This window comes from Hippocampus comes, unplaced genomic scaffold (genome assembly GCF_001891065.2).
Source record: "Hippocampus comes isolate QL1 unplaced genomic scaffold, H_comes_QL1_v1.1 scaffold122, whole genome shotgun sequence".
Classification (NCBI taxonomy): domain Eukaryota; kingdom Metazoa; phylum Chordata; class Actinopteri; order Syngnathiformes; family Syngnathidae; genus Hippocampus; species Hippocampus comes.
This window is the reverse complement of record NW_017842059.1, coordinates 1002978-1021109: the sequence shown is the minus strand read 5'-3', so window position 1 is coordinate 1021109 and position 18132 is coordinate 1002978. Positions and strand designations below refer to the sequence as shown.

Genomic DNA, 18132 nt, shown 5'->3' with positions numbered 1-18132 from the left:
CATTTGAACTGTCAGTTGATATTATTTATGACTCCATCATCAAATGCAATTTAAAACTCTACCATACATGATAAATAACAGCACCCAGAAATACCCATGGTTCTCTGGGCCCGAGCTCATCTGAGATGGGCTAACGCAAAGCGAAAAAGTGTGCTGTGGTCCGACAAGTCCGTTGTGTTCCTATTGTTATCAGTGCAAAGTTCAAAAGCTAGCATCCGTGATGGTAGGCACCATTAATGCTGAAAAGTGCGCACAGGTGCTGGAGCAACATATGCTGTCATCCAAGCGACGTCAAGCAACATTCTGCATTTGTTACACCAGCGCGGCTTCACAGTAAAAAAATAAATAAAAATATAAGTATTATACTTGGCTGCCAGCAGTCCAGACATGTTTCCCATTGAAAATGTGTGACGCATTATGAAGTGAAAAATACAACAATGGAGACCACACACTGTTGAGCAACTGAAGTTGTACATCAAACAAGGATAGGAAAGAATTCCACCCACAAAACGTCAATAATATGCCCTCACCAAACCTTTAGTGAATGGTGCTAAAATTAAAAGGTGATGGAACACAGTGGTAAACGTGACCCTGTCCAAGCGTTTTGGGACTGTGTTTGTTTTGCACAATAAATACTGCAACCATGGGCCACCAGTTATCCATCCCTCAAGATGAGGGCCTACTGGATGCCTTCATTTTGGTTTTTAAATGTTCACCTGTCAAGCTGAAATGTCGCTAATACCAAATCGCTTCAAAATCCTCTTGGCTGCCTGAGATCCCTTCCGCTCTCTCTCTGTCTCTCTCTCTCTGTCTCTCTCTCAGGTAACGATGAGGTAAGTTACTTTATCTCAGTTGTCTGTTTTGGTGACGTAACAATTGCGCTGGAGTGCAGACTTCATCTTTCCCCATTGACTTTCATTCAAGGTTTGACATTTGCACTTGCTGCTCTTCAAAGCAATCGATAGGGCCAAGGTGGGGCATTACGTTCCTGTAACCTTTCGTCTTGGTCTACTCTAACAGGTCGGCGTGAGGCAGCGGAGATGGGCTAGTGAGAAGATATTCTTCCTCAGGCATGGTGATTTCTTTAAAAAAAAAAAAAAAAAAAACTGGAAACTTCCCCTTTAAGGTAGTGTTGCACCTGACCATGCACAGGTCACATGACTTTCATCAATAACTGTAATGTTTGTTGTGTCTTTTCTTTGTGTGTCTCCATCGCCCCCATACTACCCCATCCCTTCTCGTTCCCACGCTGGGGGCCTGCAGGTTAGGCCCTTTAAGAATGGCCCCGGGGCCCTTTAAAAGAGCCCCATTGTATACAGGCTGGCCTTTTCAATGGGCGTTCCAGCACTACTCCCAGATAGGAGGAGAGAAGGAGGGAGAAGGGATGGGGTGCGGGACAACAAAGGGGGGTGTTTTAAGACTTCCGTGGCTTGTGGGGTTGTAAATGCGTACGCGCATGTGCTTGTGTGTGGGCATTTTTGATTACAAGATCTACAGGGATTTGGCAGCGAGGCTAAAGTGGATTAAGAGGTTTGAAAGCACATTGTTGCAGCAGTCGGGTTATCAGGCCTGCACAGCAAAAACAAAACTGTTGTTTCCACATAGAAAACTTTGGGCACACAATGAATTTGAACCTCTATTTGCAAGCAAACACCCTGCCAGCCTCCCCACAACCCAAACCAACCCATCCCCTCCTAAAAAACTACTGTCACGTCACAGCGTCCTCTTAACACGTGACCAGAGAGCCTTGACTGGGGGATTCAGAGACTCTTGCGCCCCCTGATGGTGACTTAGCTATCACTACTCTGCCAATAATATTGACTGACAGCAAACCACAATGTGCAAAAGATGAATAACAAAAATAATGTTTGGATCAAATGTGTTCATGATTTTGTCCCACATCTTATTAACATTTGATGACCTTTTTAGTTATGATTCGTTTGTGATGCATTTTCCATTATTTTTATTGTCTATGTAATTGTTTTGATTTTTACACTTTTCATTATTTTGAATGGAATTTTTACCCATTTTCATGTTCGGTTTTATTTACTGTATTGTATTTTTACATAGCGACTCGGTGGTCCAGTGGTTAGCGCGTCGACCTCACAATGCTGAGGTATTGAGTTCACTCCCAGCTCCGGCCTCCCTGTGTGGAGTTTGCGTGTTCTCCCAGGCCTGCGTGGGTTTTCTTCGGGCACTCTGGTTTCCTCCCACATTCCAAAAACATGCATGGCAGGCTGATTGAACACTCTTATTGTCCCTAGATGTGAGTGTGAGCATGGATGGTTGTTCATCTCTGTGTGCCCTGCGATTGGTTGGCAACCGGTTCAGGGTGTCCCCCGCCTACTGCCCGAAGACACCTGGGATAGCCTCCTGCGACCCTAGTGAGGATAGCGCGGATCGGAAAATGAATTAATTTTACATAGCACTGTCATTTTATTTTGGTTAGTTTCTACATTATGGAATTGCAGACAGTACCAGGGGTTTATTTGAAGGGTGTGCCCATTTGAGAAATGTGAGATTTAATGGTTTGGTTCCGATTTATAGATAAATATGATCATATTTTATTGTATTTTGCCCGTGTAACGTTCGGCCTGAATGTGTGACCAGCATGGAAACATCTGTTTGGTTTTACTGTCATACATGTGTTCAGTGTTCAGTTTGGCTAGCGAGAATTGCGATGACTAATGGCTACCGTCTTCTGTTTGTCATTATTCACACATAAAAACAGAAGATCATCTCCAGATGTGACTTTTGCAAGCAGCAACAAGAGGGGGAAAACAATTAAAAAAAATAAAAAAACCAAAAGCACTTGGCACAGGAGTAACATGTCACATGAGAATTTCTGGGTTTTACCACAATGGTGTAGCATATTTAATCTATTTCAATAATGGTATCGGGATAAAAATAGGGATACAATAGGATGTTTCATACCACTTTTTTTTCAGACCAATAGCAGTTGAATAGCAGTAGTCAGTAGTATTCAAGACCAGTAGATACCAAGGACCGATACCACTCGTACTTTTGATAGATTAAAAAAAACAACAATGGCAGATAAATTTAAAGATTGATAAATTGTATGAAATTAGTGGTAATTTCTGTTATCTTTTTCTCCTTCTATACATATCCTAACACAATTGGCATCTCATTGGGCATCAGTCAAACATGTATGCTTTTAGTTGTCAATAGTAAATTGGCCACAAGAGGGCCAGTATCGGCCACTGTGACAAGTTCCGATACCTTGAAATAAGGCCAGGCAGCGATCTGATACCGGTACTCGCTCAACCTTAATATATCTATCTATCTAGCTATCTATAGAGAGAGAGAGACAGACAGAGAGAGAGAGACAGAGAGAGAGACAGAGAGAGAGACAGACAGACAGACAGACAGACAGACAGACAGAGAGAGACAGACTGACAGACAGACAGAGAGAGAGAGAGATTTTTATTTCTGATGGTGACTGCCCCAGACAGACAGACAGACAGAGAGAGAGAGAGAGAGATTTCTATTTCTGATTGTGACTGGCCATGGCCTCCAGCTGTGGTCCGCTTGATAATCCTTGTTTTAATCTGCCGGGGTGGCAGGATGATTGTGGACGCAGTCTCACTCCGAGCATCGGGAGTAAAAGGCAGGGCCTAAATCGTGGGGATTATTCGCTCTTGCTCTCTGTCACCCTCACTCTCACTCTTGCTCTCTTTTATCCTCTTTTCCAGCATCCCATGTTCTGGCCTTCATTTGTGTATTTTGGAGCAGCCATGACCACAGTTGGCGGTGTTCACCGGGGCTACCTCAGGAAATACGGTAGGCTGCTCGGCGAACATTCAGCCCACAATCCTGCACAGTCTTATAGCTTGCAATTCAATATCTTAATGTCATATTGGAGTACGTTTAGCGGTCACATCGGTCAGTTCTGTATCGGATATAGTCTGATCTGTGTGTTTTAGTTTGTTTCTGCCAAACAATGTGTCTTGCAATGTTGCTCCATTTTAGAGGTCTTGGATGGTCAATATTATGATAAAGTGATAAAATGCCTGTTGGTGACTTCAATGGAGTCTAACATTTGCACCCATACCAGTACAAAGATAAATCTCTTAAAATCCATTCCTGTTTCCATCATTTATACTATCTTATTGATTGGATGTTGGCATCTGGCACACAATGCTCTGCTGACTAAAGCGTGCAACAGATACTAGATCTATAAAAGACCTTCATAGTTTTATTGTCCACAAGTTACAGTCGTGCCCAGTTTGTTCTCTTGTTCTCTGACCAAGGTCATCACTCAAAAAATACATCTCAAATCTTTTTCCATTGAAATGAATGGAAATGCCATTAATCTGTTCAATCCCTCTCCAGAAAAACAACAAAAATGTTGTAATGTGAATTTTAAGAAGGACAAATAGCAGTGCATAAATGCAGTAGTAACATAATTACATTACATTACATTACATTTACATGACATTTTTTGTCACACTGCATCAATTGAATGGCCAGTGTGCTCTTCTTTCTGGTGTGGGCCTCATGGCCACCAGAGGGTAGTGCAAGACGGACAAATGGATATACTGTCCATTGAGACACCTCAATTCCTCTCAGCTCCTTAGTGTGGCACTAATATTAGTCATTCTTCTCGGAGGATAAAGAATGTATGACTACAAGTGTTGCTACATTGTCTGTATCCATGTGTTGCCAATCATTGGGTTCAATCTGTTGCTTAAAGGGTTACAGTACAGCAACACAGATCATATTCAGCATTACCTGTAGCATTAAGCTAGGGGACTGAATGGCTAACTTAGATGTTTGCTTAATATACAATAAGTGTATTTTTCTTGTTTAATGTTTAGTTTGACAGAAAACTGCAACTGTGAGTGGTAATAAACGGAGGGAAAAAATGTCTCTCTCTGCGGTCACTCCCTTGGTGGATTTTATTTATTTATTTATTTATTTTTTTAATAGAATGATTCTGACTCTGGAAACTTCTGCCCCACACTGACTAATCTCATCATTCCATCAGAATGGGAACATTACAAGATCGCAGATTAGAGATTCGTAAGAACAAACTCAATCTATTTTGAAAAGACATCGAGGGTGTCCATAAAGTATTTTTTTTTGGTGCAATTTAACATTGATTACAAAAGCAGAGAAATAAACACATCTGTGATTTTTTTTTGTTAAAGGAATGTGGATATTTATTTATTTATTTTTGAGGGGAGGGAAGATTTTTTTTCCCTTATTTACTGTCAACATATATCTGCCATCTAAAGGTGTTTATGACCTTCTGATGGAGCCCTCGGCCACAGCAATCAGTTCATCAAAAATACAGCCTCGCCATTTTTAAAAGGAGAATAAAACAAAACAAAAGCATGCTTTTATTTTGAATATGAGGAGTGACGCCTGAACATTTGAGATGTTCGTGTCGCTCATTACCTTGTATTAGTTATATATTTCCAAGCATTGATAATGAAGTGTACTGTATCTGAATACGTTTGTCGACATACTGTCAAATCAAACCTTTCTGTCTGTCCTGTCTCTCTCTCTTTGTCAAATCCCTTTCACGTTTAAGCCTCCATGTAGAGAAGTAGAGCAGATCTTTATCATCATGGTTATTACAGGATGAACAGCTGTCTGGAACGCTCGCAGTCTGATGTTGTCACGTGTGTCCTGTCCTGGAAACGGACAGCATTGTGTTGTCAGAGTCTTAGTCATGCCAGACTTGTTGAGAAATGGGCAGGTATACACACAATCGGGATGGTGGCTCTCAAACTTGTTTAGCGGGACCCATGGCATCCGTGAGTTGTACTTTAATTTTTTTTTTTTTTTAATATTACTTTTTTGCCCTTGGAAATAGGCTTTTTTAACGGTATTCAGTAAGGGGTTCCTCCAGCCAAAATGTTTAAGGCCCCCTGACAACATCATTAGGTATGCCGGCACCTACACATCACAGGACAAGAAATACAACTACAGCATTTTCTTAAAATATCTGACTTTAACCTTGAGACACTTCAAGTCTTTCTGAAAAAAATGCCCCCCAAAATACTGTTCTTCTATCATCAACTATGTTTCTTAAAAACATGAATAAACAAAAAATAAATACAATCTTAAAATACTGAAAAATATGTTGTGTTCAACTCACTTCACAAAAAGCAGCTTTTTTCGCAAATATTTAACAATTCATAACAAAACAGTTTATGGTCAAACTAAGCATAAAAAATGGAGAATTACACGTTGCATATTGAAAATAACTTAATAGCCTTGAGAAAATGCACATAGCTAAATGCTAACAAAGAATGCAAAACGCCACTAACATGCTACAGTAATGGCAACAGATAATACTCACAGGCATAGCGTCTATCCTTTTTGGAAAATGAATATAGCAGCATCCTACTGAGTCACCTACAAGAGTCGTTGTGGGACTTGATAGCTTAATGCTAACATGAATGGAAAACGCCATTGACATGCACGGCTAGCATTGTTAGACGCGATTTTACAACACTGAAAGCAACAGATATTTAAACACAAATGGTTCTAAACAGCTATTAAAAAACAATACTGTAGTCACATGTACATATTGTTTATCTTCTAGAAAAATGACGAATATTTTTCAGTATCTTACTAAGTAACTAAGAGTCATAGTAGGAGTACTATTTTACTTCCTTTGTCTGCTTGACTGTATTATACTGCCTCCCGGGGGCCAAGAGGGGAACACCGGAAGACACAGCTTGCAGCATGAAATCATGTTTCACAAACTGCTTCTTTTTAAATGATGTTAAGTGCAAAAATACAGGGCACCAATTTGTGTCTTAAAAACGTGTCAATATTTCTGGAGCAAAAAAAGATCAAAAAGAAGCCACTCACAGTCTGTTCCAATTCCTTCGGCAGGGGGCTTCATGTTCAAGCAGTGGAAGGACAAGTACGTGGTTCTAAGCTTAGAGGGAAGCCTGCTGGTGTGCCGTGACGGCGAGTCCCCACCCGACCAGGTGGTGGACCTGCAGAGCCATTGCGAGATGATCGTGGAGGGCCGAGAGATCCTGGACCTGCCCAGGCTGCCAGCGGGGGGCCGCAGGGACTGTTGCTTCGCCCTCATCCTGCAGCAGAACAAGTTCCTGCTCATGCTCGCCGACAACCCAGAAGACTGCACGTAGGTCTCGCCGCAATGTGCGTTTGTCAAGTTTCTATAGCTGGAAGCAGTTAACACATATACGGTAGACCACAACCATTCACAACTATGGACAGTATGTAAGTTCTCATAACTCACACCTGTTGCTAGGCAAACTTCCCCGAGCAGGAAACTGCCGTAATCACTGCTCTGTATTAAATATAAAACATATTGAAATGAGAAAAATATGCATTCAAGCATATAGTTCATATAGAATGACTTGTCATTTTTCCCTTTCGCAGTCTGTGGCTGAAGCTGATTAGGAAAGTGAGAGAGGTAAGTGTTCTTTCTTGATGTCGTACTGACATGTTCTACTTTTACTAACTGTGGCTGTGTGAATCTGTTTCCAGGGTGTCATGTCTCCCACCTACCTGCAGAGGCAGCGCAGCATCACCCGCTGTATCACCGACAGGGACCCACTGCCCGACTCCGGCAGCGACAAGGACCCCGGCTCGCCCCGGCCAAGCGAGGGTACCCCACTGCCGTCAGCACACGTCTCAGAGAGGGGCGGCTCACTGAGAGAGAGAAGTCAGAGTCAGGGTCAGTTTGTCTGTTTTACAGGCTTTGTACTTTCATGGGAATAATATTAAAAAAGTGTATCACCAATCAAAACGAAATTCGCAAGGCATGTCTTAGAACCAGACACAGACGAACCCATGCCCGAAAACTGAAAATTGAAAGTCGGTCATTTTGCTATGAAGTGGCAATTTTGAACATTTCTTGGATTTGTATCAAACTCCATCAGCAATTAAAACAAAAATGTAGAAAAACATGTCAATCACATTGAGGCGCACAAAAAAGTCTCATGAACCCGTCGTGCCCGCAAACGAACAGGAACTTGGCCGTTTTGCTGCAAAGTGGCTCTTTTCTGGCAATTTTGGAGAGTTGATGGCTTCATTTAGTGTTTTCCAAGAGACTTAGCATACTCAGCAGTCGAGAAAAAAATGTGTGACGCATGCCTATCATGACGAGACACAGAAAAATCTCCATAATACATGCTCCAAAACCTAATTTTTTTCTGCAAAGTTGCGATTTTCGGGTTAATTTGGGCATTTGCAGGAAAAATTTGACAACTGATCCAATTAGTGTAGAATAGAAAGATGGGTGAAATTAGATTTTCAATTTATAATTTTTTTTGTGGATAAATAACATTTTCATTACATCCTCAAGAATATGATACGACTCTTCTCACTTTTCTATCAGTCGTCGGACCTCGGCGGCCCCTGCGTAGCGTCTCAGTGACCCCCCCTCACCGGGTATCGGATTGTCTTCGCCACGGCAACAGCAGCGACGCCCGGGCGGTGAGGGCAGTGTGCCTCCTGATGGGCGGGGCGGCGGCCTCCTCGGCCCTGGGCTACCTCAACTCTTGCTCGCCGTTGGCGGGCAGAGCGTCCGAGATGGTCCATGCTGGCTCGGGAGGCTTCTCAGAGATGCCGGCCGGGGGTTCCTTTCATGCCTGCGACCAGGACGTGGACTCTGACACCCACTTCAACAGCTTCGACTTTGAGGGCGACTCCGACTTTGACGCATTTGACTGCGGGGGGTTTGCCTTTTAAAAGATGCTTGTATGGGCAGTACATTAAAGTGGGGGTTCTTTTAGGTCCAGGGAAGGAATTTGATCAATGACCACCTCTTAATCTTTAAGATAATTCAACATACAGGATTGTAACTGCCATGGGTACCCCTGAACGCCATAGGAAGTAAAAAGTAAGCTATTTTCGAGTGAAAAAAGTTGTAACGATAAACACTTGTTGTTCTTAAAATATCCATCCATCCATCCCTTTTCTAATCCGTTTATCCTCACAAGGGTCGCGCGGGCGTGCTGGAGCCTTCCCAGCTGTCTCAAACCCAAGGCCCGGGGACCAGATCTGGCCCGCCACATCATTTTATGTGGCACGCGAAAGCAAATCAAAGATGGCAACTTTCATGATGCTTGCTAAAATCTCTACCAACACTTCAAATCCTCATTTGTAATAAATAAGATTGATACTGTAAGCATTTTTTTCGGACCAAACTTCTTATTACAGTAACTTAAACAATCGGTGAATAAACTGTTATTCTTGACTTCTTGATATGGTTTCACTCGTAATGGCCCTTCAAGGAAAATGGTAACTAAAATGTGGCCCGTGACTAAAATGAGTTTGACGCCCCTGATTTAGAGTCTTCCATCAACTTCTTTCTCATGCATGTTTTTGGAGTGTGGGAGGAAACTGTAGAACCCAGAGAAAACCCTCCCAGGCACAGGGAGAACATGCAAACGCCACACAGGAAGCCTGGATTCAAACCCACGACCTCTGCACTGTGATGCGGACATGGTAATCAGTCACTCAGCGTGCCGCCAAATCAATCAATCAATAAATACATAAATTAATGAATAGACAAGGCTCATCTTTCTGACCTCAGATGAACTTGAAGCTGGAGTGTGAGTGAAAGGTAGTGTCTGTTTTGGCCCATGTTTATTGAGGTCACACTTGACTTGTGTTTGTTCTGGCCGGTGGAAAGCGGGTAAAGGTGCAAAGGGAGTCATACGATCAACATGACCTGGTTCCTCCTGCACGTCCCACCTGAGAACTCTCCCGCTGTGTGCGTAAGCCTTCATCATGGAGCTTACCATGACCGTCTTGCTGCTTGGGGTCCTGCTGGCTCTGCTCTGGTTACTTCTCGACAAAAACAAGAGCGGCGGGAAGGGTGGGCTTCCTCCGGGCCCGCTCGCACTGCCTCTTGTCGGAAACCTGCCACAAATTGACAAACACGTTCCTTATAAATGCCTCCTTAAGGTGAGATGCTTTTGCACCGACGACTATTATGCATGAACACTTATTGTCATTTCAAACTCGGGCAGATCGATTTTGAAAAGTCATCTAATTGCAAGATCCTCAATATTGCGATTTTGATTTTTTTTTTTTTTTATGCGATTGTGTCCTCTTCCCATTTATTATCAGTCACTACAACAATTTTTTTTTAAATCACGAAACATAAGTCAGTAAGTCATAAATTAGATAATTATTGACAATGAACAACAACAATGCAAACAAAAAATTGAATTCATCTGGATTGCGATTTGAATTTGACGAATTGTTCAGCTTCATTTCAGAGTGGAAAAAAAGAGACTTGGCATGGAAAGACCTTTTTTTTTCCTAGAAAATCTGATTTTTCAAATCAAATGACAGAGCTAAATGAGACTTGGCTGTCTTCTCATACAGATGCATGATGTGTTTTAGCTCCCCATGAAATACAATTTTAATCTTTTTTTTTTTTACTTTTTAAACATGACACTATTTCTTGAAAATATGACTTTTGCCCTACAAAAAGTCCCTTTAATACATTTGTTTTCCAAACAATGTGAGCAGATAGTGAACAATTCTTTAAAAAAAACAGTGTTTAAGCTCTTTAGTGTCTCTCTAAATTGATGTGTACTGTCAAATTAACATAAAACAAAGATAATTACTATATGAATATTTAACCAAACCACATACGGTGGTTTTAAGGGTACATTTCCCTTAAAAGTCCATTTCGCTTCATGCCAATAAACAATGCAAAATGCCATATGCGAACCAGCAAATAATTACGTCCAAATTGAATGTTTTTATGAAGCTCCATATTGTAGTATTTAACGTTAGTTTTGCAACATTGTTCTTTTTCCAGCTAAGTGAAACATATGGCCCGGTGATGACAGTGTACCTGGGCTGGCAGCGCACCGTGGTCCTGGCGGGTTACGAGACCGTCAAAGAGGCTCTGGTGGACCAGGCCGACGACTTCGCCGGCAGAATGCCTTTACCCTTTCTCGTCAAAGTGACCAACGGCTACGGTGGGTTCTGCCCTAAATGTTTACTTTAATGCGATGGGAAAAAAATGGCCTCAAAATATGAAATATTGGTTCAGTCACAGGTGGGCCATTACAAAATTTTACAGATCTTTCTTTTGCCATGTGTCAGTCTGTCAGTCATTATTTTAAGCCAAACTGGAATAATCAGTCAGTCTGTCCGTCATGGTATTTTAACCACACTTCCATCATCGCCTCAGTCAGTTAAAAAAACAAACAAACAAAAAAACATTGTAGTTCAACAGATGAAAAATCCAATTCGATTGGTTGATATTTGATTGTAACTACATCATATGGTACTTGACCAAAGAGCTTAACATACACTCACCTACATTTCACATATACTTATTTGACAATCTATTGAACTGTTAAATACAGTGAAAGCACGCTGGTAGCTGCCTGTTGATGTTTTACCTGTGAAAACTACAAAATGTTTAAAGTTTAGACGGTGAACCAGAATCCTGCTCCACATTGTAGCCAAGTGTGGAGTCCAACCCAAGTCGCTCGCACTTCTACGACCGTCTATAACAGGGGTCAGGAAACAATGGCTCGCGAGCCAGGTGTGGCTCTTTTGATGATTGCATCTGGCTTGCAGATAAAACTAAATATTCTCGCTTTTTTAATCCATCCATCAATTTTTCACAGCTCATGTCGTGTTAAGGGCTGCAGTTGGCTGCAGGAGCAATTTTAATTGTATGATACTGGCCTACGTTGGCCGTTGCTGGGTGAACATGTAAACGCCCCCTTTTGAATCAGCCCGCTCGGTCATAGCTAATCCTTCGATGAATAAGATGGCAAAAAGAAAAAAAGATGATGAGTATGGACGAATGGACCGAAGGATTCGCCTTTGTGGAGAGAACAGGTTCTGCGGTGTGTCTAATTTGCTATGACAAAATACCATCGATGAAACGGTCAAATGTAAAGCGGCACTTTGACATGCGCCATGCTATGTTCGCATCAAAATACCCTGCGGGAGACAGCAGAAAGGAAGCGTGCAAGCTACTGAGCAGGGTGCAAGCTAGCCAGCAGCAACTCCGCGTATGGACCCACCAAACTGACTATAATTCCGCTAACTTTCCTGGATCTTTAGCAATCATAAGGAATGGAAAACCATTCACATTAATGGTGAGTATTATAACCACACACACACACACACACAGTATATACAGTATATACCGTATAAAAAATGGTTTTTTTTTAAATCCTCATCTCACCCCTTGGGTGGTGTCCGTCCCCCATTCAGCTCGGGTCCTCTTCCAGAGGCCAGGAAGCTTGAGGGGTCTGCGCAGTATCCTTGCTGTTCCCAGCACTGCACATTTCTGGACTGAGATGTCCGATGTTGTTCTCGGGATCTGTTGCAAACACTCATCTAGTTTGGGGGTCACTGCCCCGAGTGCTCCGACCACCACATGCGCGACTGTCACCTTTACCTTCCAGGCTCTCTCCAGCTCCTCTCTGAGCCCTTGGTATTTATACTATACATGCTGCCACCTACTGCACAGGAAGTGCAAAGCCTTTCCATAGAGAAAGAGAGAGAGAGAGAGAGATCTATTTATCTGTCCATATACATATATACTACTGTCTTTATACACACACACACACACACATACACACTGTCGATGGAAACACCCATGCTGTTTTCAGCTCCACGAACAAACATACAAGACAGGCGGGGGCGTGTTTCTGTCAGTGGGCAGCAAAATGGGCTAGATGGATGGATATTTTGCCTTGATTTGCAGCCATTTTTGTTTCATCTTGGTGTGATTTGAGTTTTTCCACCTTTTGGTTTCTCTTCTGTCAGGTTTGGGCATCTCCAACGGCGAGCGCTGGTGGCAGCTGCGACGTTTCACCCTGACAACACTGCGAGATTTCGGGATGGGCCGCAAAGGGATGGAGGAGTGGATCCAGGAGGAGAGTCAACACATGAGGGCCCGCATTGAGACTTATAGAGGTGCTTTTTTTTATCAACCTAACTCAGTGCCTCTTCAGCTGGGGTCGCCCCAAAAAAAATTGCAATAAATTATGTTGTATTATTGAAAACTTTGCTCTCCATACATACTACAGAGCCCTTAGCTGCCTTTGATGATGTCTTCAGTGTGTGAAATCCATGATGCATTTCCATCAACGTGGTATTTTTTTCTTGTCTCGCCCCCCACTAGCCGCCCCCTTCGATCCTTCATTTCTGTTGAGCTGCACTGTGTCCAACGTGGTTTGCTGCCTGGTGTTTGGCCAACGTTTTGACCACGAGGACGCCAATTTCTTGCGGCTGCTTGCCATAATTACGGAAATGATACAATTTTTGGCCAGCCCTCTTGGCCTTGTGAGTGACATTTCAGTGTATCATTAACAGCAACAACGACAAAATTTCAGTCACCATTGATGCATCACTGGAAAAATGGTTAACTTTTTCTAACCTGAAAAAAAGTCCAAATTCACATACTGATGAGGCTTAGGTTTCTGTTAAATTCTCAACTAATTCTCAACTTCCAATACATTCATCTGTCCCAACTCTGATAAGCTTTGATGCGTCATTCAACCTATAAAACACATTTTTCAAAATCCCACCTTCCATCACATTGTCAATTTTCAGTCTATGAAATAGTTCTTCGTAAGATTTCTGAATCGCACATTCGGCACATTGTTAGAGAACAGCTAGTTGTGCAAAAAGTGCTGAAACTCAACACTAACCTCCCTAACCCTAACCCTAACCCCAAACCCTAACCACTAACCCCAACACTAATCCTAACATTAACCCTAACCCCTAACCATAAACCTAACCCCAAACCCTAATCCTAACTCCTAACCCAAACCGTCACCCCTAACCCTAACTCCTAACTCCCTAACCCTAAAAAAAAAACCCTAACCAACCCTAACCCTAACCCTCACCCTAACCCAAAACCTAATGCTACCCTAACCCCGAATCCTAACCCCTTTTCCTAACCCTAAACCTGGACATTCAAACGTTGAGAGAAGGTAGATTTAAGTTCACCTGTAAAGGCTTTAGTGCAGGGATGCCCCAGTCCGGTCCTCAAGAGCCTCTATCCACACACTTTTAGATGTTTCCATCATCCAACACACCTGATTCAAATGACCAGGATCGTTATCAGGCTTTTGCAAAGCTCGCTGATTTGAATCATGTACGCAGGAGGAGAGAAACATCTTTTTGTGAGTTGTGTGTAATATATCAATGACTGGATTCTTCCACAGATGCACAATATTTTTCCATGGCTGACCGAGCACCTCCCTGGTCGTCAGCACAGGGTGTTTGGTCACATCAAGGTGGTGAGAGCTTTTATCAAGGAGAAGATCCAGCAGCACCAAGACTCCCTCGTGCCCACCGCACCCCGAGACTTCATTGACTGTTTCCTCAACCGCATCCAACAGGTCGGAAAGAACACACCAAGTCGTTTGTGAGGACAGAATGCAACAGCTATGCCTCTCACTGAATTGATTTCAAGATTTTACTGATGACTTTTAACGCACGTACGGGTCTCACAACAAGCAGCGGAACTAAGCTTTTAAACCCTGGAATGTTCACTGTTATGTTGTTACAGAAGTAGTGGATCAGCAGTATCAGTTGTGACCGCAATTGTGCCCACAGGAGAAGCACAACGAGTCCACAGAGTTCATCTACGAGAACCTGGTGGCCACAGTAATTAATCTCTTCTTGGCGGGAACCGAAACCACGAGCTCCACCATCCGATACGCCCTCAGCGTACTCATCAAACATCCGGGAGTACAAGGTCCAAGCTCCTACAAGGACAAAGACACATGGCTAGGACCTAAGAACTAAAAAATATGATCTGTAAAAAGTTGAACGGAGCCAACTGAAGTCTTCTTAGTTCTGGAAGGCATTTCACCTTTGATCCAAAAGACTTCTTCAGTTCTACATTTTAGAAGAAATCAGATGCCTGCACTCAACCTTTTCAGATTACATCATTGCAATCATCAGGTGTTCTTTGGTGATAAGTTTTGTATTTCTTATGAGGTTGAAGTAAAGTTGTCTTATCTGGCTAACATTATTGGCTGACGCTGTTTTGCGCAGAGAAAATGCAGCGGGAGATCGACGCAGTACTTGGACGAGACCGCTGCGTCAACATGGAGGACAGGAAGTCCATGCCCTTCACGGACGCCGTCATCCACGAGGTGCAGCGCTTCCTGGACATCGTCCCGTTCAGCGTGCCGCACTACGCGCTGCGTGACATCTCCTTCCGAGGTTACATCATTCCCAAGGTAGTCCTCATTGCGCTGTTCTCATGTGCTGGTTTGGTTTTTGTTGTCTGAATGTCAGTCTTCAACAGAATACCATCATCCTGCCCCTGTTGCACTCCGTGCTGAAAGATGAAACGCAGTGGGCCGAGCCTCATTCCTTCAATCCCCAACACTTCCTGGACCACAACGGCAACTTTAAGAAGAATCTGGCGTTCATGCCTTTTGCAGCAGGTATGTGCCACTGGCACAGGGTGTCATGTGTCTCTGTGCAGCCTACAATGAATTCTCAAGATTATAAGGGCATTCTGGACTTAAATGTGCTGTCCTGTGACCGAAACCTTAAAAGGCAACAATGAAATCTTAAGACTATCTTGGCATTCATGATCAAAATGTCTTGCGCAGTGTGTAAAATCTGGTGCTGCGTTGTTACATCCGGCGCAGGGTGTCTTGAGTCTTAAGACTTTCTGGACTAAAATGTGCTGTCCAGTGACAGAAACATTAAGATGACAATGAAATTTCAAGACTATTTGTGGAATTCTGGATCAGAGTGTGTGTCTTGAGTCAGAAATAATTAAACACGATGAACTCTTAGTTGTGGTCTTGGGCTATTTTGCTGCATGTGTCAAAGGGTATCTTCTGTGCAGGCTACAATGAAATCTCAAGACTATCAAGGTAACCTGGACCAAAATGTTTTGACTGGTGCCAGAAAGCTTGAATCATGGGGCAGTCTCAGTTTTGTTCTGGGACTGTTTTGCTGTGTTTGGAAGAGGCTGTGCAGAGTGAAATAAAATTTCAGTGTCTTTGCTGCATTGGGCGCAAGTATCTTAAGTCAGTGCAGGAAACAATGAAATCGAAAGACCGTCAAGGTATTCTGGACTGCAATGTGCTGCCCCTTGTCAGAAAGCTTGAAACAGAGCGGAGTCTTATGTTGTGGGGCTCCTTTGCTAAATCCTGTGTGTGTGTGTGCGCGTGTGTGTGCGCGTGTGTGTGCGCGTGTGTGTGTGTGTGTGTGTGTCTTCTGCCAGGAAAACGATCTTGCGTCGGGGAGTCTCTAGCTCGCATGGAACTTTTCATCTTCCTGGTGACGCTGCTGCAACATTTTAGCTTTTCCTGCCCAGGTGGTCCGGACAGCGTGGACCTGACCCCGGAATACAGCAGCTTCGCCAATACACCGCGACGTCACCAGCTCATTGCCACGCCACGCTGACACCCGCACTTGGGTGCCCCCCCCCGTCACAAGTTGATCTTTTCATGCTACTGATGCAAACGCGGTTGTAACCAGTTGAAAGATTACAAAACATAAGCATACGTTTTAAAATATCTCCAATAGAAAGAGTATTCCCCAGTGTAAACTTTTGTTAAATTGTTAATTATTATCATTTTATATTTGAGCATTATATTCTTTTATGTTACAGTTACCTAAATTATATTCTGTTTAATAATTGCTGAAATATTCTTATGTTGCCTGCATCTGATTGGCGAAGAAAAGCAGGAAGTGTTTTCGTTACCGGAAGGAGGGGTGTTCGTTCGAGAGTGACGGAGCAGACGTTGGAAAATAAAAAGCTGCGTTCAAACGAAGTCCATCTCTCCTTTTTGCCCATTCCGAACATAGAGCAATCCATCCAAAACCTACGAACCCCTCAACTTACACCCAGCAGCGCTCTATTTGTATATGAATTTCTGTAAAGCCCTTTGTTACAGCTGCAGCTGATGTGAAAGCGCTCTAAAAATAAAAACGTTTTGAATTGTGTTGGAATGACCAGGTATGCCTAATGAAGTGTCCGCTGAGTGTCTCGCTGGCCTCGTATTGGCTAGTAGTGATGGGATTTTCGGCTCTTTTCGGTGATCCGGTTCATTTCGATCGGCTCTTTTTGGCTCTCAAACGGCTCTTTTAACTTTAGCTTTTCTTTTAAATATTTATGACAATTTTGGGCATACATTTTGATAAATGACTTGGTGAACTAAATATTGCACTCTACTGACTGCAAATAGCAACAATTATCAAGTAAAGAAATGGCTTTTTACTTAATGAACATTAAAAAGGCTCCAAACAATAAACAAGCAACAAAATTAAACTTCAACCAACAACAATCAAACATGCTGCATCATAACAAAAATAGTGAGTATTAACTGCAACAGCATCAGTGAACAAAACAAACATAAGCTACTCCTTGCTTTATTTTAAATTTGCAGTCAACAAAACTAAATACTTCAACTTGGAATACTTCAATTTGTCCAGTCTTTGAGAACACCCTCTCTCTGACGGGACAGATGTTGCTACAATGCACAATCTACTCTCCATTACTTTGATCAAACGGGAGTAGACGGAAGCTCGGTATTTCCACCAGCTCAGTGGATCAGCCTGCCCTTGAAATCTGTGGTTCTTCAAGATATACCCTAATTTAGTGCTTTGTGTTTTTGCACGCTTGGCTAATACTGTAAATTAAATTCAGATTGCTTGTGCTTTTCAAAGACTGAAGTCTTGAGCTCAGACTTGCACTTCAGTCACATCAGTCTTTTCACTGTTCCCGTTGGTCTCCACATGACTCGAAACTCCAGGAATCGAGCTTTTGGGTCATGTGAAACTGACGGGAGCAGCGAGGACTGTCTGATGTGACCCAAGTGCAAGTCTGAGCTCAAGACTCAAGTGGGACTTTGAAAAAGTGCTGCAATGCCCGCCCCAAACCACACCCAATTTGACATCCACCAATCGTGGTGAGGCTCTATATTTGCATAACCACGCCTATAACTTGCAGAACCAGACCCACTTTCCAAGTCCGGACCAATCAGATTGCTCCAAATTTGCATAACCACGCCTTCCTAAAGAGCCCACCAATCAGAGAACGCCTAATATGCATACCACCCCCTTTTCACCAGCAATCACAGCATGTTATCGTCATGCTCCACCCACTTTCACAGCTATCAACGAATCATCAGCCATCAATCC

At 42.9% G+C, this 18132-nt stretch overlaps 2 protein-coding genes and 1 long non-coding RNA gene across 4 annotated transcripts; 2 read left to right on the top strand and 1 right to left on the bottom strand.

Annotated features, from left to right (window-relative positions):
• The first annotated feature begins 3485 nt into the window (after window positions 1-3485).
• Window positions 3486-8983, top strand: LOC109510755 (uncharacterized). 2 transcript variants are annotated; one of them, XM_019861308.1, is made up of 5 exons: window positions 3486-3801; window positions 6874-7132; window positions 7393-7426; window positions 7501-7690; window positions 8354-8983. In XM_019861308.1, the coding sequence occupies exons 1-5, from the start codon at window positions 3528-3530 to the stop codon at window positions 8704-8706; spliced, it is 1110 nt and encodes a 369-aa protein (XP_019716867.1). In that variant the 5' UTR covers window positions 3486-3527; the 3' UTR covers window positions 8707-8983. The 2 variants fall into 2 exon arrangements, with proteins under 2 accessions (XP_019716867.1, XP_019716868.1); XM_019861309.1 differs by lacking the exon at window positions 3486-3801 and adding an exon at window positions 6644-6720 and having other exon boundaries at window positions 6850-7132.
• LOC109510759 (uncharacterized) lies at window positions 6974-10906 on the bottom strand. The gene is made up of 4 exons (XR_002167183.1): window positions 10832-10906; window positions 9762-9882; window positions 7522-7665; window positions 6974-7079 (listed from the first exon to the last, which is right to left on the bottom strand). It is a non-coding gene; the product is annotated as an uncharacterized LOC109510759 (long non-coding RNA).
• LOC109510753 (cytochrome P450 2F3-like) lies at window positions 9463-16525 on the top strand. The gene is made up of 9 exons (XM_019861306.1): window positions 9463-9927; window positions 10796-10958; window positions 12775-12924; window positions 13133-13293; window positions 14181-14357; window positions 14575-14716; window positions 15019-15206; window positions 15275-15416; window positions 16211-16525. Exons 1-9 carry the CDS (start codon window positions 9751-9753, stop codon window positions 16390-16392), a joined length of 1482 nt encoding a protein of 493 aa, XP_019716865.1. The 5' UTR covers window positions 9463-9750; the 3' UTR covers window positions 16393-16525.
• The last annotated feature ends 1607 nt before the right edge of the window (window positions 16526-18132 follow it).